This window comes from Pristiophorus japonicus, chromosome 12 (assembly GCF_044704955.1).
Source record: "Pristiophorus japonicus isolate sPriJap1 chromosome 12, sPriJap1.hap1, whole genome shotgun sequence".
Taxonomy (NCBI): Eukaryota; Metazoa; Chordata; class Chondrichthyes; family Pristiophoridae; genus Pristiophorus; species Pristiophorus japonicus.
Genome location: NC_091988.1, coordinates 34,471,075 through 34,496,087, shown reverse-complemented (window position 1 = coordinate 34,496,087; position 25,013 = coordinate 34,471,075). Strand labels below are relative to the sequence as shown.

General features: G+C 43.9%; 1 protein-coding gene across 1 annotated transcript in view; it reads left to right on the top strand.

Annotated features, from left to right (window-relative positions):
* cacna2d3a (calcium channel, voltage-dependent, alpha 2/delta subunit 3a) overlaps window positions 1-25,013 on the top strand; it is a 1,147,786-nt gene that overhangs the window by 958,506 nt on the left and 164,267 nt on the right. Inside the window, exons 27-29 of the mRNA XM_070894764.1 lie at window positions 3,255-3,316; window positions 10,058-10,102; window positions 10,500-10,562. Coding sequence (XP_070750865.1) covers window positions 3,255-3,316; window positions 10,058-10,102; window positions 10,500-10,562 — 170 coding nt within the window. The remainder of the gene's footprint in view (window positions 1-3,254; window positions 3,317-10,057; window positions 10,103-10,499; window positions 10,563-25,013) is intronic.

Sequence of the window (25,013 nt, the reverse complement as noted above, 5' to 3'; positions counted from 1 at the left end):
TAGCCAATATCACGAAAAAACAGATTATCTAGTTGTTATATTGATGTTTGTGGAACACGTTGACTGCCACGTTTCCTACTTTACAACAGTGACTACATTTCAAAAAGTACTTCACTGGCTGTAATGTGATTTGGGATGTCCAGTGGTCATAAAAGGCTCGATATAATTGCACGTTCTTTCTTTATTACTTAAATTCTTTCGTATTCTTACAATTCATTTCTAAGAATTGGCAAACAAATTAAATTCCAGCCTCCTCCTCTGCTCTTACCCAGCCTGTTTGTGATTATCTCAGCAGGCTGCCCCTTTTTGTTCATTGTGACTTACAGTACAGGATATATTATACATTTTTCTTCTGTCACTCTGGATATTCAGCTCTTCTTTCCTATTACCTTCATCCTGTCTGCCATAATTTCTGCCCAATGAGTTGGAAATCCTTTGCAAATTCCCCTTGCTCTGCCATAGTGCTGCTGATATGTTCTTTCTGAACTCAGCAAACTCCATTCTGAAATACATGTTGAGGAAATGAAAAGCTTGTAAAAACATAGGCTTTAGAACTGTAGTGGTGCTGATTGAATGGTGTTAATAGAAGCTGTTGCCAGTATTTTGGGGAGTAGTATTAGATCTAGCCCCTTGTCCAAGTATCCAAGGGGTAGTTGACATTCCAATTCCACAGCATAGATATGATTAAAGGTGTTCAAATGAAAAATCCTGTCATTAAAGACCCATATTACATAACTGAGGTTTTGGCATTTGTCTTGAACACCATTACAGAGAAATGTATGGTCTCCTATATAAACAAATACCATAAACATTGTTAATTTTGTAGATCATATCTTACAATCATCACAACATTCATGGTGGTCTTAACCCACATAAATAAACTGGTTAATGCCACCTTTAAAACAATGTACAAGGGAATGGAATGCAAATGCAATAAGTGTTCATCCATTCGTACTGCCAACAGTAATTTCTAGCATTATGCGGTCTCTTACTTTAAAATGCAATAACTTTCATTTTCACATTGACTGTAAGAGATGTGAGGAGTAATTTTCTTATTTTGTATAACGACAGGGAGCCTCATCATCTAGGAGTGAAAATCAAAAATTTGGGCATGTGCACCTGAATTTCTGACGGGCAAGGTCTACACCAGGATTGTAAAATGACCCTTGTGGTCCACAGAATTAACAATGTTTGAGATATTTCTTCATATATTAGAACATCCAAAATGTCAGCAACATGGAACGCATCATTAGAATTTGTTTCTATTAGTTGACCTCCGGAGACAATACATGAGAGTCAAGACCAGTGTAATCTTTGGGTGTAGTGGAGTTAGAGGCTTGGGGATAATAGAATCAGGATATACAGATGTAATTCAGATACCATTTTAAAGTCATACAGTTTGTCCTTATTTTTGTTTTCGTATTATGAATTCCTATGTTCACATTCATAATGGAAACTACCTATGTAAACTTGTCATGCTGTATTTACACCTTCCCACTGGTGGAGATGCTGCAGTGTCACCACTGACAAGGGTGTAATTACAGTGTGACAGGTTTACTTAAGCAGTTTCCATTATAAATTGGCCAGAGAAGTTTATAATGGATAACGGTTTCAGGAAGTTTTTAATCTATTATAGAGCATTTGCTGTTACATTATGCACAAAATAAATATTTAACCTTTTGCCTTTTATTGCTAAGAATGCCAGAAATGTCCATTATATTGATGATTGGATAGATGGTTTTTATACAATTATTTGTAAAGGGCTCATTGTTTTACATTGAGACTGAAAGTAGTGCAGACTGGATATTTGTCCTGGGAGGAATTAACTATGAGACCTGTCACATTCAGACAATATATAATGCAGTATGTCCATTTATTGTTCAACATCATACTGAACTCTAACCTCAAAAGGCAACACTCCTGTGTCATTACGATTCTCTACAAATTTAGCCATCAGCCCCTAACAGGGATCCCTCAGAATTCATATTCATGGGATGCTGAATTGGAGGCAGTGGTAGACAAAGCAATCTTCTTACATAATCCTCAACAGCTCCAAAAGGGGTGATAAGGAGGAGTTAGAAGGGATGACTATATTTACTTGCTCAAGGTCCAAGAACAAGGTTTGGATTCTGATACTGTCCAGAGATAAACAAAACACTAAATACTTGACAAAATGAGAATCTAGTATTCAATGCATATACTGGTAATGACACAGATATTGTGATTTAGTGAACCCCCCTCCTGATGGACCCTTTCGATTAAGTATATCTTCTGACAACCATTGGTCACACTTGACAAGATCTGAGAGCTCCACTGGCACCTGTTTATGCCAAACTTCAGCATGAATTGATCTTTTCAGGAATGGAAAAGAAAGATTTTTTTTTATTGTTTATCCTGCAAAATGTGGGTGAAAGGTTATGTTAAGGTACCCAGACTTTGAGAATCTTGTTAAAAGAATAGGTTCTGAAAATGTTATACTCTTGCAAAATCAAATCCCTATGTTCAGAGATGGAAGTCATTGCAAAGGACTTATTGGGGTCTAAATTTATGTGAATAAAATGAACACAGCGATAATCAAGTTAGGGTTAGGGTTCGGGTTCGAGGCATGGGCATTCGAGTGATTACTGAACTGGTCAGTGCCATTTCAATATTGAAATGAGGTTCCTGCGCTCATTTCCCGCCAAATTAGTAAATTTATTTGCACTAACTTGTTTCTAAAGGGAATGCTGGATGCCGCTCAAAAAAAGGCCCCAAAACTTCGGACATTTTGTTTTTTGTGGAGTCGGAAGTAGCAGAAACGCTCCTCCTTGCTCACACAACAACTGAGGATCATTGTTGGCCTACCTTTGCCCCACTCCCAATCGCCTCCCCAGCAGACTTACCTGTGGGCCTTGGCACAAGGCAAAATTCGTAAGGGCCCGACAAGCTGAATCGGGGCACCTGATTGACATCCGCAGCTCACCTGAATTATTACAATGAGGCCCAAGGACAAATTTAGTTCAGTCCTCGGACTTATGCGCTGTGGCGCATCTTCGGCGTGTGCCACCTGAATCGTGCCCGGTTTGGTGCGTTAAGAAATTCAGGTCCTATTATATCAGTGGAAATATATTAGCAAAAATTGACCTTCACATTTTTATTCCAAATGTAACTCTCAAAGTTGAACAATGCCCATCTATTCCTAACAGATATATTCATCAGTATCTGATCAAAATAAACATCAGGTAGTTGAGCTATATTCTTCTGCCTTTTCACAGCTGTAGGTATTCAGATGAAATTGGAGTTTTTCCAAAAGAAGTTCTGGACTGCAAGCCGACAGGTGAGCTGCTTATATCAACATTTATGCTCCCAATTTTTATTGTAAAAGATGTTTACTGGTTTTCAAATACATTTTTATGTTTATAATTTTTGCAAACCACATGTTGGTTAAAATCAGGTTACATTTTTGACACTGTTCATTACAGCAATGACTTTTTAATTTTGAATACATTTTGTGAGTCATAGACCCATCAAATCAATCTGTTAAAATTCAAATTAATCTCCACAGGTGCATCATGCTACATAGTACAGTATAACAATCATATATAATATTTTATTTCAAAGAATACATAATGTAAGTTATAAAAAGAAATACGCAAATTTAACAGCCTTAGAACTGAAATAGTAGAAATTGCACAATGAATTGAATACCGTATATGCCAGGATATTGGTGATCTTATCACAGTAAAAATCAAAGTTAAAGTTGTAATATACAGGAAAGGCTGTTAATAAGGAAACTATGGCACATTGGAAATTATTTCACTATTGGCTAAGATAAATTTCCATTGTAAAGGCAAACTTTGCTTAAAATATTGACAAATTTCCATTAAAATGCCCAAATCATCAACCATTATCGCAAGAGCCAATGAGGCAGTTATCATTTCCACGGACCACTATACTTGATGACTTGCTCTTTTCCAAGTTGTTGCCTGTTAGCTTGGAAGGAATGTCAATTTGTACCAAAGTCAATTATATTGGATTTCAGGAATGTCTGCAATGATTGGTGGCTTCAGTAACAAGTAATTATGGCTTATCTTCCTGCTGATTATATTCAAACTCAACTCAGACCTAGAAAGGTTCAACCTCTACTCCAGCTTAAAAAACAAATCCCATTGTATTTCCAAATTCCAACCCTTTCAAACTAAAACAGCACCTATTTTTGTATTCACGTGGACTCGTCACAATTCTTTCTGAGCCATATGTTTGGTCCAAACTAACACAAGCACACTGAAGGCGCATTGAAGTTATCATATAGCGCTGGAAGATAAATAGTATGGTGAGACTGTATTTCCTTTAAAGGGAAGAAACACCAAAAGCCAGCATGACTCACCATCATAACTGTACATGTGACATCTAAAGGCATGCAGGGCATATATGATATCTTCTGTTTACTACAAAAGAATAATCAAGCAATGTTAAATCAAACCAGACTATATCTAACTGTCCAATGAATGGGCTGGATTTTCGGCTCATTTGCTCCCGGTTTAACGCCTGAGCGGGACGCAGAAACTATTTTTTTGGTGCGAAACGAAGCGCACATCTTGCGCCCAAGCGGAACGTTCAGCAGTGGTTTTGCGGTGATGCTAAAACATAGCGCTCGTGCAATGTTTTCACCGTTTGGATGATGTCAATTGGCGTGCAACGCTGCGCTAGCGTCCCGGACGGACCTTTCGAGCATATTGCCCGATTTAGTGTCTGCCCGGGAACCGCCAACAAAAAAGCAGTCGGACCCAGGGCACACCCGGCACTAACGGTGTCATCTTTAAAACAGAGCAGACGTTGAGTGCATGAAAGAATTGGGAGAAGAAGGCTGCGTTTTTCATAGTGAAGTTTCATGTGAGTTTACAGTTAGTTTTAAAGGACATTTAAGGACATTTTAAAAGATGGGGGCCATACTGTGTCAGCCATTAATGCTGTTATATTTATACGGCGTCGAGCTGGAAGAAGGCTTATTGATGAGCATTTCAACGTAATCGAAGAGGTCGCAGATGTATGGGGAGAAAACCTTACCCCCCATGAGTTTACAGGGAACAACACTCATACCTGCAGTTGTCTGAGGCACAGTTCATGAGAAAGCTGCGCTTTCGAAAAGAAGTGCTGACAGAGATATGCCAGCTCATAAAGGCAGACCTACAGCCTTCCAGCGGTAACAGGACAGCACTGCCCGTCGAGGTGAAGGTGACTGCGGCACTTGCCTTCCATGCCTCCAGCTCCTTTCAGGCATCAGCGGGGGACATATGTTCCATCTCACAGCATGCTACACATTGCTGCATTCGCCAGGTGACTACTGCACTGTACGCACGCAGGATGGACTTCATAAACTTCCCAATGACCAAGGAGACCCAGAATGAGAGGGCTGTAGATTTTGGAGGATTTGCTGGCTTCCCCAAGGTTCAGGGTGCCATTGACTGTACGCACATTGCCCTGTGAGCACCTTTACACAATCCAGAGGTTTACCGAAACCGAAAGGGATTCCACTCCATGAACGTCTGCGACCATACTCAGTGCATCATGGCAGTCAATGCCCAATATCCAGGGAACATCCATGATGCTTTCATCTTGTGTGAGAGCACTGTTTCAGGCATGTTCCAGCATCAACCACAAGGCCAGAGCTGGATGCTGGGGGACAAAGGTTGCTGCCTCGGCACCTGGCTCATGACACCTCTCCGGAACCCTCAGACAGAAGCCGAGCATCGCTATAATGAGAGCCATGCAGCCCCATGCAATATCATCAAACAGACAATTGGAGTGCTGAAGCAGTGCTTCCGATGCCTGGACCACTCTGGAGGCTGCCTTCAATACTCCCCTCAGCAGGTCACTGAGTTCATTGTGATGTGCTGCATGCTACACAACTTAGCCATCATGAGGGGACAGGATTTGCCAATTGGGAATGCAGGAGCACCTCAGGAGGGGGTGGGGAGAGAAGGAGGAAGACGAGGAAGAGGAACCTGACGAGGAACCCATGCCACCACCACCACCACCACAACCAGAGGGGAGGCATCATGGAGTTTTCACCGCAGCAAAAGCTTTACACCAACAGTTCCTAATTGAACGCTTTGCTTGAAGAATGAATGGCACATTTGACCGTTGCCTGGCCACTCAATCCCACCATGTTGACTATTCCCTGGAATGGTTAAGGTGAACAAAAGAACGTATTAAACATTGTAAACTTTGTAAATGTAATTGTGAAACTTTAATAACATTTATTAAATATTGTGAACTTTTATAACTTTCCGAACTGAATTGGAAAACTTTGAAAACATTAATAAAATAACAACAACCCCTGTCCCACTGTCTTTCATCACTGGTTCTTCCCGCCGTCCCACCCCCGCCCCCCTTACTCTTATTCCCCTCCCTTACCTGATGCCCCTAACTGAAGTAACACCAAGAGTTCGTGCAGCAAGGCGGCCAGAGTCCTGCTGAATTGGTGGGAGAGACATTGGACGTGGTGTCTGGGGACGCATTGGATCAGCTCGTGGCATGGAAGGCCCGGCTTCTGACTGGCGAGCCTCTTGATCGGCGTCGCCAGTCACAGGTGGTGTGGGTCTGGATGTCACACTGGAGACTCCAGTGTGAAAGGTGGAGGCCACCAGCCTCGTGTGGGCATTGATGGACTGACGGGTTTCGTGGCTCGCACCGACAATCTGTGACCCTTCCTCCGTTATGGCCGCAGAGAGATTCTCAATGGTCGCGGGAATCCTACCCAGGACATCAAGGAGCTGACGGGTGAGCTGGATGCTCTCCCTGGACAGTCCCACCATGTACAGTTCTGCGTCTGCCTGTCTGTCAGCAGACTGGCTTTGCCGACTCACCCTCCGGGAAGATGGCATACGGATTTGACCCCAGAACTGCGTTGCTGCACGCCACTTGTCCCAGGATCCTCAGAGGTCTCAAAGTCCAAGAATGTGAGATAATCTTCGGACGAGGTGTTTGCCGGTGGCAAAAGAGGTGTCAAGTGCATCTGCCCCCCCTTTCGGCACTGTGTTCCACAGTCGGATGTAGTTTCCCTCCAGATTCTGTTAAAAATTGATGGGAGGGTTCTAGATCCCTGTACAATTCAGGCCATCTCCACTCCACAGCCCCCACTAGAGCTTTGTTTGCCTCTGTGCTAAATCGCCTGGCACGCTGACTCAACTCCTTGTCCTCCATCATCAAAATCCAAACGTAAAATGGCTGATTCAGCCCCGGGTGAACTGCGCAGGAGCGTGGTCGCTCCCTGCATTAGCGATTGTGATCCGACAGCAGACCAGAAGCACGGGAAGGAACAAACAAAAAAAATCCGCACATGCGCAGAAAGGCCAATTTTGTTCGGAGCAGAAGTTTCGGCTCTGGTGCACAAAATCTGTTGTGCAACGCCAGAGTTAGCGCTAATGCTCATCGGCAACTTTCATTTGGCGCAAGTTGCGTGCTCTAGCACTAACGCGAACCCAGTGCTAAAAAGAAATGTTGCCACGATTTGTGCCCGAAATTGGGCGAAATCGCAAAAACCCGAAAATCCAGTTCAATGGTCAAAATTTTAATTAGACTTCATAAGAAAAACAATGCCTATTATAGGCTACCCAAACTATAATGGAGGTTGGTTCAGTATTGCTCTGCCACTATTTAGTAAATGATGTATCATATATTAATTATTTGGCATGCTCAATATATCTAGAGGAATAACACCATTACAGCACTAATCTTTTATTCTCTTTGGAACCTTGAATGTGGTACTGCACTTCTGTAGATTTGATATGGGTGTCTGAGTAAACACAATATCAGAATTTTACAGGGTCAGATTCGACAAGTGGCACATTAGGGAAATGTTTACTCATCCAGACTTTCTATTGCTTAGTGGGCCTGTTAGACAAACCCTTTGTGTCTTTTGAAGTGCAAGCAAGTAATTATGTCCATCGAGTGTCTTCTGCTATGTCATTAGCTAAAAATGGCTTTGGAATTGACTTTCAGTCTTTCAAATCCTAATTTGTTTTTAAAGTTGTTTCCAAAATGAATGGTGAATGCTAGGCAGATGAAACAAAGTGAATAAAAGTGAAAACATTCATTTTATTTAAATAGATAGGGGTGGAAATTCAGTCGTGCCTCAGTTGGGGTGGTGTCCCGGGCAGAGCGGTAAATTTTTGCTGGTAAATGGTTTGCATCTGTTGCCGCAAAATTCATCAGCTGGGCCCAGAGTTTGGAGCGGGGCACTTTGCATTCTTTTAGGGTGCTACGCCGGCTGAGCAAGGGAAAATCCCGAGCTAAACAACCAGCCTCGGAACGCCATAACAAAGGCTTGGGGGGGGCAGGGGGGATTGGGGGTTGGGGGGGGGGAAACTGAAAAGAACCCACCAAAAACATTCCCAATACATAGCTCATGCCACTACAACATAAATCGCAAAAAAAAAAACAAGCACACTTGCCTGAGGTTGGCATTACTTGCCTCACTGCAGCCACTACAGCTTGGAATGCCTGCTTTACCAGGTGGTCCCACCAGGGCGCGCTATGGGTCAGGTGGCAACCAAAAATCAAGCCGGTGTCACAACCAGGGGCGTTGCACACCAGCTCGCCTCTCCCGGGTGGTATTGCTCCGTGCCCCCTCGAAACTGGCACCGAATGTCCCAGCGGGGCGCTGGAAGCTGGTCGCCCAGGCACAAGTGTTTTCCACCGCCATTGCCATCCCTCCGGGGTGCTAAGAGGGGCAGCAGAAAACCGAATTTCCAGCCCAACATGTTTAAAATAGATTAGGCAAAAAGAAAGTCATGAAGTTTTTAAAAGAGAGTGAGGGAGAATGGTAAAGGAGAGAGTGGAAGAAAGGAGAGTTACTAGGACATACAGAATTAAATGGTTTAAACATTTTTATTTTTATTTAAATTATTTTTTCAAGGTTGATTTTTATTGCTTAGGATGACTTTAATAGTGCTTGCCTGATGGCTCAGTGAGTTTATTCAGTGAATAGCAGTGCAGTGCAGAACAGGAAGTTGCCAGGTTCAAGTCCAAGTCTGTGCTGATTAAGCTGATCTCAACTAAGGAAGTGGTGCCACTTGTACAATTGGTCGCAGCCAGGATTGCCGCTCTTGATTGCTATACAGTGCTCAAAGTAAGCATCTGTGGACAGACATCAAGGCAGCATCAGGCTCTAAGGTAGGATATCTTGCTGACACTCAAACAAGAATAATGTCTACTTGGATTACGTACCAGAGGCCGTATGGTTCCCTAGCAAGAGAGGAAGGGAGAAAACTGGCAAGAAAAGAAAACATGAAATGTATGTCTATATTATTGTAATAAAGTTACTCCTGACATTTGAGTAGCTTTATTACTGAAATACTAGTCTTTGTTTCAGCATGAAAATGCATGAGCCAAAAAATTACAGAACCATCTGGTCCAGAGTGACTATCATTTCCCTGGACCTGGCAGAAGTCTATGGATTAATTCTGGCATTATTTTTTTATGATATACATATACCTGTTAACAAAACTGTCAATTCATATCTTATATCTTACTGAAATTGTACAGGGAATGATGTTATAATTAAATGCTTCCTGATAGGATCAAATATACAACGTGGAGTCTCGTTCTTTACATAAATGTATTTTGGTACATATTTGAAAGATGGAGCGACTTGCATTTGTATTGTAATCTCAGCAACAGTGAATTAGTTTGAAGTGAAAAAGCAATAACTGTAGCAGCTTTTGTATTGCAGTAAAACCCATGCAAGTGGCACCGGCTGCCAATGTATGGATCTCGTGTAATTGGCTGCAAACTTAAACTAAACTTGTTGGGATTTGCTAAGACTGGCACCTGGGAAGGCCTATACTCACTAGGTCTTAGCCACTGGCCTTAATGAATCCCAGCAAGTTTTGTTTTGAGGTGGAGCTAGCTGTATCAGACAAGTTCATATGGAATTTTGCCAACTCATTAGTTATTACAATAGTTCAACGTATTACATAATTAACTGATTTTAAATTTGGTGCTTAATTTGTGGGGCATTTTGTACATGCCCTGTCTTTGTTCTTGGTGCTTACAGTATTACCATCTGTTACAGTGTGCTTCACTCGATGGGAAATGCACTATAAGCTGCGACGATGAGGTAAGTATATTTGTTGGTTTAGCCAAACTATAATTAAAATATATGGGCTTAGAAATTGGATCATACTGTGCCCATTTTACAGGCATACAGCTCGGTGGTACTGCCCTAATGAGGCCAGCGGACCAATTTGCCATGGTCCTGCTGCCGGCCTCATTAGACTTGTGCAGCATGCACTGCACCAGGATCTTTTCGGGCGCGATCCAATTTCTAGGCTATGAAATTTCACCACTTTTAGTGAACATATGTGCTATTCTATAAAATATTACATTTTTAATATATTAATAAATTACATATCAAACTGTACCTCAGTCTAGAATTGTGACATTTTGGAAACTTCATAGATAACTGCTTCTTTACAACAATATGTTCTAACTGTTTGAATATTTTATATTTCCAGATAATAAATTGTTACCTCATAGATAACAATGGATTTATTTTGGTATCTGAAAATTATGATGAGGTAAGTTTTCACAACAGCCAAGTAAAACTTTTAGATTAAGCAATTTCATGAATATTTCTGCATCCGTCTGTTACATATAGTGTTTGAAATGAACTTAAATGAACTGGGAGTAGGTGTCGGGCGGGTGAGCGGCTGGGCGAGTGTCAAACTCACCAAAGTTATAAGTTTGAGGATGGACGATTTTAAATCTAGAGCCACGTTCACATCTCGCCGGCCTACTGTTCGCCCAAAATGTGTGGAAAGCAGCCGCGGGCTGGCTTCGAACAGCTCAAAATCGTGCAGCGCAAATGCAGGCATCTTGCTCAGTAGCCTGTTAAAATGCCGTCAGGGTCCTAATGACATCATAGGATCTACATTTGCATAGGATCTATTACTGAGGCTCCAGCCTGAATCAGGCAGGCATCCTGGCTGCCTAAAATAAAGGCCCTGTTAAGATGGTGGCGGGTGTGAATCAAGCTATTTTAACTGAATGCCTGCCCCATTCCTGCCAGGCAGGTTGTGTTAAATTCCCTCCCCCTGCCGCCCCTCCCCCCCCCCTTTGTGTTTTTGTAACAGCTAAAAACACTTATTGTACATGTGGGGCATTGCAGATGAAGTTTACTAATCTGTTCATAAAATATGATAGTAAATAAATCACTTAAAAAAAATCGTACCATAATAATTATCAAGTGGATTCACAATAAAGTGTATAATCTTGTTTATGATTTCAAAGATATTATGGTAGTTGAAAACAAGTCACTATTCAAATTCAAGTTAGTTACAAAATCAAGGCAACAAAAGTCAAAATGTTTATCTATATTTGACAGCACTAGATGACTCAGAATAAATTCAGAATGTGCTCACATTTGCAAATCAGCAAATGTTGGCTATTTCCTTTTCGTGGTTAAAATTGTGGTTTTAATCTATTATGATTTCTTATGTAATTATAATCTAATGTTGAACTTTCTGTGCACAGACATCCTTTCTGAGTGAAGTAACAGAGTCTGACAGTTGTTCAGATGTTTCCAATACAAAATTATTAAACAATGTATGCAGTTCACATTCCTAATTAAAATATTTCCAAATGTCTTGATATTTCATATCTAAGTTGTTAAAGTAATGACATTGGTTTAGGCAAGATTCATCGAGTGCTGCATTAACCCTATAATACCATCCACTAATTAATTTTTTTAATCTAAGCTTATGACACGATCAGTTTGTCTAAAAATGAAGCTGATTGAATAACTAATGAGTGATGAGTTTGTGATATCCATTATATCATATAACTAAGCATGGCATATTCGATTTATACTTGTAGCTTTCGAGTGCAAGTGGATTAAAAGGAATATTTTGTAATCAAATAAAAGCACTTGAATATGTTTGTTCTCTCAAGTCTGCTCCTCTCAAGGCTGCACACACTCAGCCTTGGCCTCTGCCACTCCAGCTCTTCTCCCCCCTACCTTCCCAACCACTCCTCCACCCTCCGCTAATCAGTTCCTCTACACAGGAACCTACCTTCATCCTGTCCGGTAGCTAGCTAGGTGGCCTTGTATTGCAACAGCCTGAACCCGGCTTGCTGCCCCGGTTTCCAGCCACAACCCACCAGCCTGATGCAAATGAGACCTGGTTCTCAAAATGGACTGGGACCACTGGGAGGCCGGTGGTGCATTCTGCTGGTCAATAGCCCAAACCGGGGGGAAATCCACCCCATTATTTCAAATACACAATTGGTTCCTCGATGCCTCCCACTAGTAAGCCTGTTTTCCTCATGTGTAAGGCCCCTTCAATCTGATTTTTTTCCTCCTATATAAGCCCAATTGCTGACTCCGAAATCCCCCCTTGCAATCCCTGATGTCTTCACTTCCGCCCTCTCTTCCCCCCCCACCCCACCATCGCGATGGTCAACTTTCCCCCTCTGATTGCCGTGGACGGTCCCCAAGGATGCCCAGCTGTGGCCCCCTGCCACTGGTTTCCTCCCCACCCCCACCGACCAGGTTGCCAATTTGGAACAGATGCCGGGCAAGAAATGGATCCAACAAATGACAATAGTGGCTAGCTGTTAAGTTCGTCAGGACCTCCGCGTCACCGGCCTTGCCGAGTTACTTGGTTGTTTCCGATCTCCCCCGCACCCACCCTGCCTCCCCGTAAATAGTGGGGTCAATATGCTGAAAGCAATAGAAAGAATCTCAAAAGAAAAGAAAATTGAGGATTGAAAGTGAAATATTGGGAAAAAAATAATAATGGAAATAAAGTACAAATAAGTGATAACATAGTGCATGATTTGTAATATTTTGTTTAATTATGTTTAATATTTTTCTCTGAGCAACACCGTGAAAGATCAACGAGTGTTTTAAATGATCTAAGTGATACCGTGTGTAGGCCCAATGTAAGAGCTGTAAAATGTAGTGTGTGCATAACATAAGCATGTTAAAGAATGGATTTAATTACACATAGGATTTGTTTTCCATATGGAAATGCAGACTTTTGAAACAACTGAGAGATTTTGTATTTTTTAATTCAATCCACCTGTTGATTTCTTATGGAAACATTCCTAAAAGCTGAAAATAATTTTTTAAATAAACAGTTACATTAAGTACAGAAAGGTCAAAATATTTGACATAGTTGAATGGTTAAATCTTTCTTCAACGCCCTCCCACACCCGCAACCCCAAATGGAATTAGAAACAGAAAGAGGACTTTGACTATTGATGAACTAAAGGTCAAGTATCCGGTTGAATACAAAAGAGACAAAATTAGTATTTTTCCCTCTATGTTAGAAGGAGAGAAGTTGGTCTTTATGCAAATATCCGTGTAAAAGAGCAAATCCATGTGTTTCCTATTTCCAACAAGCATTGTGCCTTGATTTGGAGATTGTATAATCAGATTTCCTACTGAAATATTATCCTGTAAACAGGTTTCACATTTAATGAAGAAAGGAGCACTTAAAATAAAACTGAAGCAGTCCTTGTTTTTTTTTCATTATTCATCAGATTCCTCAGATAATTTTCACTATTGTGTGCATTTATTTTATAATAATACTGCAGAAATATATTCAATGCAAAGTGTTGATTATAATCCTGTTAATATATTTTGATCAAATCAGTGTATTAAAGACTATTCTGAATAACTCAGATTCAAAGTCATGTAGTTGACAGGATTGAATGGCTGAATTAAGTTTAATTGCTGGCACAATGTAGGGCAAGCCCAACATTACAGCTAAGCAATCTGATCTTTGTCTCAACTCACAAAAGGACTTAGTTCCCACTTGATCATATGTATAATTCCACCCTAAAAGAATGGAACCTGTTAAGGGAAATGCCTAAACTCCCTGAATTCATTTTGGCTTTAAATCATTTAAGTATCCAAATGTACTTCACCTCATAAAAAGGTACCGGTGCAGGGCAATAACTTGTATTTGGGGAGGAATACATTGCAACAAGGAATGCAATGATGTAAGGCATTGTGTTATGTGCTTGTAAACAAATGAAAAAGCGGTGCCATGTACTTTGTTATTCAAGACACCACTGCCTTAAGATACAAGAGGGAGAATGGGGGATTTTAGCTTCATTTTAGCTCCCAGAGAAAACTAGAGAGTACAGGAGATAAAATCAAAGCTTTAGACTTACCGCTGCTTTTATGTCCCACCTTTATTTTCCCGCCGCTGGTTTAATGTACGGATGAGGAACCTGTCTAACTCAGCCAGGAGCCTCATAAATCAATTGCAATCAGGGTCTTATTCCATAGTAAAGACCCCAAAGGTCTTCGGGGGAGTGTTTGCTAGTGCTGTTGGGAAGGGGTTAAACTAATATGGCAGGGGGATGGGAACTCATGCAGGGAGACAAAGGGAAGTAGAATGGGGGCAGAAGCAAAAGATAGAAAGAAGAAAAGTATAATTGGAGGGCAGAGAAACCCAAGGCAAAAAGCAAAAAGGGCCACATTACAGCCAAATTCTAAAGGGGCAAAGTGTGTTAAAAAGACACGCCTGAAGGCTCCGTGCCTCAATGCGAGGAGTATTCATAATAAGGTGGACGAATTAACTGCGCAGATAGCTGTTAACGGATCTGATATAATTGGCATCACGGAGACATGGCTCCAGGGTGACCAAGGCTGGGAACTCAACATCCAGGGGTATTCAACATTCAGGAAGGATAGCAGAAAGGAAAAGGGGGTGGGGTGGCGTTGCTGATTAAAGAGAAAATTAACGCAATAGTAATGAAGGACATGATCTTGGATGATGTGGAATTTGTATGGGTGGAGCTACGGAATACCAAAGGGCAGAAACCGCAAGTGGGAGTTGTGTACAGACCGCTTTTGAAAGTCCAAATACACCACATCCACTGGTTCTCCCTTGTCCACTCTACCTCCTCAAAAAAATATAGAAGATTTGTCAAGCATGATTTCCCTTTCATAAATCCATGCTGACTTGGACCGATCCTGTCACTGCTTTCCAAATGCGCTGCTATTTCATCTTTAATAATTGATTCCAACATTTTTCCCACTACCGATGTCAGGCTAACTGGTCTATAATTACCCGTTTTCTCTCTCCCTCCTTTTTTAAAAAGTGGTATTACATTAGCTACCCTCCAGTCCATAGGAACTGATCCCGAGTTGATAGACTGTTGGAAAATGATCACCAATGCATCCATTATTTCTAGGGCCACTTCCTTAAGTACTCTGGGATGCAGACCATCAGGCCCCGGGGATTTATCGGCCTTCAATATCATCAATTTCCCCAACACAATTTCCCACCTAATAAGGATTTCCTTCAGTTCCTCCTTCTCACTGGACCCTCGGTCCCCTAGTATTTCCAGAAGGTTATTTGTGTCTTCCTTCGTGAAGTCAGAACCAAAGTATTTGTCTAACTGGTCCGTCATTTCTTTGTTCCCCATTATAAATTCACCTGAATCTGACTGCAAGGGACTTCACTAATCTTTTTCTCTTCACGTATCTATAGAAGCTTTTGCAGTCAGTTTTTATGTTCCCAGCAAGCTTCCTCTCATACTCTATTTTCCCCCTCCTAATTAAACCCTTTGTCCTCCTCTGCTGAATTATAAAATTCTCCCAGTCCTCAGATTTGCTGCTTTTTCTGGCCAATTTATATGCCTCTTCCTTGGATTTAACACTATCCTTAATTTCCTTTGTTAGTCACGGTTGAGCCACCTTCCCCGTTTTATTTTTATTCCAGACAGGGATTTACAATTGTTGAAGTTCATCCATTTGATCTATAAATGTTTGCCATTGCCTATCCACCGTCAACTCTTTAAGTATCACTCGCCAGTCTATTCTCGCCAATTCACGTCTCATACCATCGAAGTTACCTTTCCTGAAGTTCAGGACCCTAGTCTCTGAGTTAACTGTGCCACTCTCCATCTTAATAAAGAATTCTACCATATTATGGTCATTCTTCCCCAAGGGGCCTCGCACAACTAGATTCCTAATTAGTCCTTTCCCATTACACATCACCCAGTCTAGGATGGCCAGCCCTCTAGTTGGTTCCTCGACATATTGGTCCAGAAAACCATCCCTAATATACTCCAGGAAATTCTCCTCCACCGCATGGCCTACTCCTGCACCTATTTTCTATGTTTCTATGCTTCTAAAGCTATTTTTACACATACTGAGGAGAGCGTCTGTGGTGAACATTCCACTCAGTAGAAACTGTCAGCCAAGCAGCGGAGGCTCTGATAGGTAGGTGAAAAAAATGTTTTTATAGGGCCAGGAGGAAGAAGAACATCATAAAGAACAACAACTTTCATTTATAAAGCATCTTTAGCGTCGAAAAATGTCCCAAGGAACATCACAGAAGTGTAATCAGACAAAATGGAGCCAAGTTAAAGGAATATTAAAAGGGATGACTAAAAGTTTGGTCAAAGAGGAGGGTCCTATAGTAATAGTGGATGATGGCAAAACAAAGAGGTTTAGGGAGTGAATTCCAGAGCGTAGGGCCTAGAAGACTGAAGTAATTTTGCTAATGGGGTGAAGGGGGGAGGGGTGCACTACAGGCCAGAGTCGGAGAAGTGGAGAGTTCTTGGGGTAGGGGGCGGAGGGGGTTGTAAAGCTGGCAGAAGTTACAGAGACAGAGAGCGGCAAGGCCCTGAAGGGATTTAAACACGAGGATGAGAATTTTATATTTGAGGTGTTAGAGGAATGAGAGCCAATGTAGATCAGTGAGTACACAGTTTATGAATGAGTGGAACTTGGTACGGGATAAGATATGGTCAACAGACTTTTTAATGAGCTGAAGATTGGAGTGCAGCCAGAAGAGCATTGGAATAATCGAGTCTTGAAGTGACAAAGACATCAGCAGCAAATGAACTTGTGCAGGGGCAAAGGCGGGCAGTGTTACGGAGGTTGAATTACGGTCTTTGTGATGGAGAGGGTAGGAAGTTCAAATAAGATACTGAGGCTGCGAACATCCTGATTCAACTTGAGACAGAAGGCAGGAGGGGGATTGAATTGATGGCGAGGCGACAGTGTTTTTTGCATGTTACATAGAATATACAGCACAGAAACAGGCCATTCGACCCAACCAGCCTACGCTAGTGTTTATGCTCCACTTGAGCCTCCTCCCATCCTTCGTCATCTAATTCTACTAGAATAACCTTCTGTTCCCCTCTCCCTCATATGCTTATCTAGCTTCTCCTTAAATGCATCTATACTATTCACCTCAACCACTCCCTGTGGTAGCGATTTCCACATTCTTACCACTCTCTGGGAAAATAAGTTTCTTCTGAATTGCTAATTTAATTTCTATTTTTATTCGTTCCAGGATATGGGTGTCACTGGAAAGGCCAGCATTTATTGCTCATGCCTAATTGCCCTTGAGAAGGTGGTGGTGAGCCGCATTCTTGAACTGCTGCAGCCCTTGTGATGAAGGATCTCCCATAGTGCTGTTAGGGAGGGAGTTCCAGGTTTTTGATCCAGCGCCAATGAAGGAACGGCGATATATTTCCAAGTCAGGATGGTGTGTAACTTGGAGGGGAACTTGCAGGTGATGGTGCTCCCATGCGCCTGCTGCCCTTGTCCTTCTAGGTGGTAGAGGCCGCCGGTTTGGGAGGTGCTGCCGAAGAAGCCTTGGCGAGTTGCTGCAGTGGATGGTACACACTGCAGCCACGGTGCGCCGGTGGTGGAGGCGGGAGTGAATGTTGAAGGCGGTGGACAGGATGCCAATCAAGCCGGCTGCTTTATCCTGGATGGTGTCGAGCTTCTTGAGTGTTGTTGGAGTTGCACTCATCCAGGCAAGTGGAGAGTATTCCATCACACTCTTGACTTGTGCCTTGTAGATGGTGGAAAGGCTTTGGGGAGTCGGGAGGTGAGACACTCACCGCAGAATACCCAACCTCTGACCTGCTCTTGTTGCCACAGTATTTATGTGGCTGGTCTAGTTAAGTTTCTGGTCAATGGTGACCTGCCCAGGATGTTGATGGTGCGGGATTCAGCAATGGCAATACCATTGAATATCAAGAGGAAGTGGTTATAGACTCTCACTTGTAATAGATGGTCATTGCCTGGCACTTGTGTGGCACGCATGTTACTTGCCACTTATCAACCCAAGCCTGAATGTCATCCAGGTCTTGCTGCAGACAGGCATGGACTGATTCATTTTCTGAGGAGTTGCGAATAGAACTGAACACTATGCAATCATCAGCGAACTTCCTCATTTTTACTTTATGATGGAGGAAAGGTCATTGATAAAGCAGCTGAAGATGGTTGGGCCTAGGACACTGCCCTGAGGAACTCCTGCAGCGATATCCTGGGGCTGGGATGATTGATCTCAAACCATCACAACCATCTTCCTTTGTGCTAGGTATGACTCCAGTCAGTGGAGAGTTTTCCCCCTGATTCCCATTGACTTCAATTTTACTAGAGATCCTTGATGTCGCACTCAGTCAAATGCTGTCTTGATGTCAAGGACTGTCAGTCTCACCTCACCTCTGGAATTCAGCTCTTTTGTCAATGTTTGGACCATGGTCTGAGGTCTGTATTGAGGTCTGGAGCCAAGTGGTCCTGGCGGAACCCAAACTGAGCATCGATGAGCAGGTTATTGGTGAGTAAGTGCTGCTTGATAGCACTGTCAACGACACCTTTCATCACTTTGCTGATGATTGATAGTAGACTGATGGGGTGGTAATTGGTCGGATTGGATTTGTCCTGCTTTTTGTGGATCGAACATAACTGAGCTGTTTTCCACATTGTCGGATAGATGCCAGTGTTGTAGCTGAACTCGAACATCTTGGCAAGAGGAACGGCTAGTTCTGGAGCACAAGTCTTCAGCATGACAGCCAGGATGTTGACGGGGCCCATAACCTTTGCTGTATCAAGTGCGCTCAGCTCCATCTTGATATCACGTGGAGTGAATCGAAATGGCTGAAGACTGGCTTCTGTGATGGTGGGGACCTCAGGAGGAGGCCGATATGGATCATCCACTTGGCATTTCTGAATGAAGGTTGCAAATGCATCAGTCTTGTCTTTTGCACTTGCGTGCTCGACTCTGCCATCATTGAGAATGGGGATATTTATGGAGCCTCCTCCTGTTAGTTGTTCAATTGTCTACCACCATTCATGACTGGATGTGGCAGGACTGCAGAGCTTTGAGCTGATCTGCTGATCGTGGGATCCCTCAGCCCTGTCTATAGCATGCTGCTTCCGCTGCTTAGCATGCATGTAGTCCTGTGTTGCAGCTTTCCCAGGTTGGTACCTCATTTTTAGGAATGCCTGGTGCTGCTCCTGGCATGCTCTTCTGTACTCCTTGTTGAACCAGGGTTGGTCCCCTGGCTTGATGGTAATGGTAGAGTGAGGGATATGCCGGGCCATGAGGTTACAGATTGTGCTGTTAATAGCCACAGTGCCTCAAGGATGTTCAGTTTTGAGCTGCTAGATCTGTTCTAAATCTATCCCATTTAGCACGATGGGAGTGCCACACAATACGATGGAGGATGTCTTCAGTGTGAAGACTGGACTTCGTCTGTACAAGGACTGTGCGGTGATCACTGCTACCAATGCTGTCATGGACAGATGCATATGCGACAGGTAGATTGGTGAGGATGAGGTCTATTAGGTTTTTCCCTTGTGTTAGTTTTCTTACCCCCTGCTGCAGGCCCAGTCTGGCAGTTATGCCCTTCAGAAGTTGGCCAGCTCAGTCAGTAGTGGTTCTACCGAGCCACTCTTGGTGATGGACATTGAAGTCCCCCACCCAGAGTACATTCTGTGCCTTTACTACCCTCAGTGCTTCTTCCAAGTGGTGTTCAACATGGAGGAGTACTGATTCACCAGCTGAGGGAGGGTGGTAGCTGGTAATCAGCAGGAGGTTTCCTTGCCCATGCTTGGCCTGAAGCCATGAGACTTCATGGAGTCGGAGTCAATATTGAGGTATTGTATTAGGCAGTCCCGCGTATTGACTTGCTCCCAGGGCCACTCCCTCCCGACTGTATACCACTGTACTGCCACCTCTGGTGGATCTGTCCTGCCGGTGGGACAGGAGAAACCCAGGGATGGTGATGAAGGAATCTGGGACATTGGCTGAAAGGTGTGATTCTGTGAGTATGACTATGTCAGGCTGTTATTTGACTAGTCTGTGTGACAGCTCTCCGAATTGTGGCACAAGTCCCCAGAGGTTAGTGAGGAGGACTTTAAAAGGTCAACTGTGCTGGGTGTGCCGTTGTCATGCCTAAAGCCAGTGCCAAGGTCGATCCTGTTTTTATTTTTATTATTGTTTTCTGTAGCGGTTTGTTGCAACTGAGTGGCTTGCTTGGCCATTTCAGAGGGCAGTTAAGAATCAACCACATTGCTGTGGGTCTGAAGTCACATATAGGCCACACCAGATAAGGACGGCAGGTTTTCTTCCCTAAAGGACATTAGTGAACCAGTTGGGTTTTTACGACAATCGGGTACTTTCATGGTCACCATTGCTGACACTAGCATTTTATTCCAGATTTTATTTTTTAATTTAACTGAATTTAATTTCCACAGCTGCCGAGGTGGGATTGGAACTCACGTCTCTGGATTATTAGTCCAGTCCTCTGGATTACTAGTTCCGGAATTTAACCCCGTTCTTAACTTATGTTGATGGCCGATAGTTTTGTTCTTCCCAGTTTGTAGCAAGGACTGAAGACAATGACCTCAATATTAATGCCCCCACGGCCGGCAGGAAAGGGTCAGGGGGGTTTTAAAAATGTCAAAATGGGGACTACGTTCCTAGCCTACTGCATATAGACCTGCCACCACTTTTACGGCAGCCTTAGAGACATATTTAAATCAGGCTTCCATTGTGCAGTTGGGAAGCTGATTATATTTAACAGCTGCTGGCCAGGTTTTCCAGGGCTCGGGAAACACGGCTGTCGGCTGAAGAAGGAAGTTCCTTTTACAGCACTCCTTGTGGGCCAGGAAAAGCAGGAATGCTTCCACCAGCCCCTCAAGGAAGCCTACGGCCTCCCTCAGCTGATCGCGGCCTTTTTCTAGCCCCGCCCAGATCGGCGACCTCCCCCACAAGTCCCAGTCTCTCGCTCCTTCCCTCCCAATTGCTGGGACCATCCCCACAGGTCCTCGGCTGCACCTTCCTGCCACTGGCTTTCCCACCCGGGACCTGTGTTTAATTTGGCAGGAGCTCCGCATCCCCACCCTTGCTGGTTTATCCCGCACTCACCTGTACCTTCCTCACCTCCCCATAAATATAGGGGTTATAGGGAATGGGTTTGGTCTTCCTGACTTTTAACTGGAGAAAATTGCAACACATCCAAGAGTGGATGTTGGACAAGCAGTCTGACAACACAGAGTCGGTGGAGGGGTCCGGAGCGATAAAGCTGGGAGGCATCAGTGGAGATGTGGAAGCTGACCCCATGGCTGCAATTTCCCCGACCTCAACGGGTCTGTGGCGGGCAAAGTTTGAGAGACGGCTCCCGACCTCGCTGCCGGCTCCAGCCCGCTGTCCAAAATGATTTTACCGTCACTGGGCTTCTTAAGCCCACCCAACACATTTGTCGGCCAATTGAAGGAAGTGGGTCTGATGACATCACTTGATGACACGTCATCCGCCAGTTTTCTTAAAGGGATCATGCGCAAATTGATTTTGACAGTTGTGCTGTCAGTGTTTTACAGCATTGAGATGCTGCAAACACGAACGAGCACTGCACAGAGGTGCAGGGCTGCACCCAGGCTCTCCCATAACTTCCTCTATATTCTTCTGGAGGGAGTCATCGCACTCAGGGAGGTTCTCTTCCCTTCCAATGGGCAGAAGAGACCTCCCCATGAGACCAACGCAGCCTGGTTGCACATTGCACAGGAGGGTATAAGCTGGGATGTCGTCAGGAGGACCTGGCTGCACTGGCGCAAACCTTTCAATAATCTTGATGGATCATGAAATGTTACTTCAAAGCCACATTCAACCTCAACACATCCTCATCACACTGCCTTCCCTGCCCTACTCGTGCACATCCTTACTCTCACTGTACTTAGCTTGCACCTCCGCCCATCCCTCTCTATCTACATTATCACTTCCCCATCTCACTAGTCACCCCTCACACTCACCCTCATCCTAGTCCAATCACACCAACTTACTTGGGTATTTAAGCCAATGTTCACGTGAAGTTTCTGTTAATGTGCTGTCAAACATTGAAATCCTTATTTTCAACATTTTGCGTTCTTGGGCAGGTCTGTGTGCACCTTTGGAAGTGGCTTAGTGAGTTACAGTGAATGGTGAGACATAACGGTATCCCCGCAGTGGCGATGAGTGTGAAAGGAATGGCTTGGGCATTGTGAAGATGCTTTATGGTGGTGTGAGGTGGTGCTAATCTGCTGCATTATGTGGCAGCCAGGGCGTACAGAATCAAGTGAAGTAAATCTGGCCATGGTGAGGCCATCCCTGGCCTCCCGGGCAACAATGTGATCGGGTGCTAATGCTTTCTGTCCTGTGCAGCATCAGTTGATTGTGGAAAAGGTTGGTGTGGCTGTTGGTGCTGCTGATTGAGGTGGGATTCTGAGGAACAAGGTGAGATAGTTTCAAATGTACCGATGCTGATGTAATAGATGGCAGATGAACTTGAGATGACAGAAGCAATCTGTCAGTGGTGAGACGGGTTGTTCCAATGAGGTGACACTGGATAGAGAGTTTGCTCCAGACATCTGCAAGCTGATAAATCTCAATCTGGCTTCCAAATGCAGTAAGCTTCTGAGCTTGGAAAGTGAACAGCTGTGAGATGGGAGCTTTTATTTGCAGCTGTCAATAAAAAGATAATTTCATGGTAACAGAACTCCCGACCTTATCTGACATGATCCCTGAGAAGTTTAGACCCAGTGGGCAACCTGGTAAACTCTGAAGGTGAGCTTAAAATACTTTTTAAGTGGCTTTTAAAAGGGTTATAATGACCTAAAGTGCCTCCCCTGCCGCTGCGAGTCAGGTCTGTTCAGTATTGATAAACCCGACATCTGGGAAAGTCACGTGGTGGCGGGTTGACAGCGGCTCCCCAACCTTGCCATGGCCATTAGCGCCACAATCTCCTGCACCCCAGAGATCGTGATGTCATTCGGCTGCGCTGTGCCCCGGATTTTAACTTCGATTCCGCCTCCTGCAGCTTCACCGGGTGTTGACACCGGCTGCTGCCGGAGGCGTTGTAATGGAGGCCGGCCGCTTGGGGAGCGGTATTTAAAGGTAAGGCCAATTGGGTAAGTAAAGCATTTGTTTTCACCCCTTAGGTTATTTTTCACCATTTTGCTGTGCCGCGATTGATCAGTCCTGCACTCTGTTAGAGTGCTTGGGGTTGATCGTCGCAGATCACGGCTGGCATCGGCGAAGAGGTACATCGTTTCCATGCAGAGCCTGCAGCGATGGCCCTTCCCTTTAAGGAAGGGAAGGAGCCTCGGATCCCGGAAGTGCTGCACGGGACATTGTGCAGCGCTGCACCACTACCACCCCACTTGCTGGCTTGATTTAGCGCTCCACTTCCTTCCTGGAGTGCTAAACCGGAAGTTTGCATCGGCTTCACTTACGTAGCGCCCAGTGATACTTTTGTGTTACCACAACAATTATCACCCCAAACAGGACGCTGTGCAATTTCTTCCCCCTTGTTCTAGACTCTCCAGCCAGGGGCAACAATCTCTCAGCGTCTGCCCTGTCGATTCCCCTCAAAATCTTATATGTTTCAATGAGATCACCTCTCATTCTTCTAAACTTCAGAGAGTATAGGCCCAATCTACAGAATCTCTTCTCATCGGACAACCCTCTCATCCCAGAAATCGATCTAATACATGGAACATAGAAAACATAGAAAATAGGTGCAGGAGTAGGCCATTCGGCCCTTCGAGCCTGCACCACCATTCGATAAGATCATGGCTGATCATTCCCTCAGTACCCCTTTCCTGCCTTCTCTCCATACCCCTTGATCCGTTAGCCGTAAGGGCCATATCTAACTCTCTCTTGAATATATCCAATGAACTGGCATCAACAACTCTCTATGGTATGAAATTCCACAGGTTAACAACTCTCTGAGTGAAGAAGTTTCTCCTCATCTCAGTCCTAAATGGCCTACCCCTTATCCTAAGACTGTGTCCCCTGGTTCTGGACTTCCCCAACATCAGGAACAATCCACCTGCATCTAACCTGTCCCATCCCGTCCCGTCAGAATCATTGTATAGCCTCTAAGGCAAGTATATCCTTCCTTAGATAAGGAGGCCAAAACTGTGCGCAGTACTCCAGGTGTGGTTTCACCAAGACCCTACAATTGTAGCAAGACTTCCTTTCTCTTACTGGCGTAAAAATAAAAAAGGGAAGGTGGCTCAACTGTGGCTATCAAGGGAAATCAGGGATAGTATTAAAGCCAAGGAAGTGGCATACAAATTGGCCAGAAATAGCAGCGAACCCGGGGACTGGGAGAAATTTAGAACTCAGCAGAGGAGGACAAAGGGTTTGATTAGGGCAGGGAAAATAGAGTACGAGAGGAAGCTTGCAGGGAACATTAAGATGGACTGCAAATGCTTCGATAGATAGGTAAAGAGAAAAAAGATTAGTAAAGACAAACGTAGCTCCCCTGCAGTCAGAATCAGGGGAAGTCATAACGGGGAACAAAGAAATGGCAGACCAATTGAACAAGTACTTTGGTTCGGTATTCACGAAGGAGGACACAAACAACCTTCCGGATATAAAAGGGGTCAGAGGGTCTAGTAAGAAGGAGGAACTGAGGGAAATCCTTATTAGTCAGGAAATTGTGTTGGGGAAACTGATGGGATTGAAGGCCGATAAATCCCCAGAGCCTGATGGTCTGCATTCCAGAGTACTTAAGGAGGTGGCCTTGGAAATAGCCGAGGCATTGACAGTCATTTTCTAACATTCCATAAACTCTGGATCAGTTCCTATGGAGTGGAGGGTAGCCAATGTAACCCCACTTTTTAAAAAAGGAGGGAGAGAGAAAACAGGGAATTATAGACCGGTCAGCCTGACATCGGTAGTGGGTGAAATGATGGAATCAATTATTAAGGATGTCAT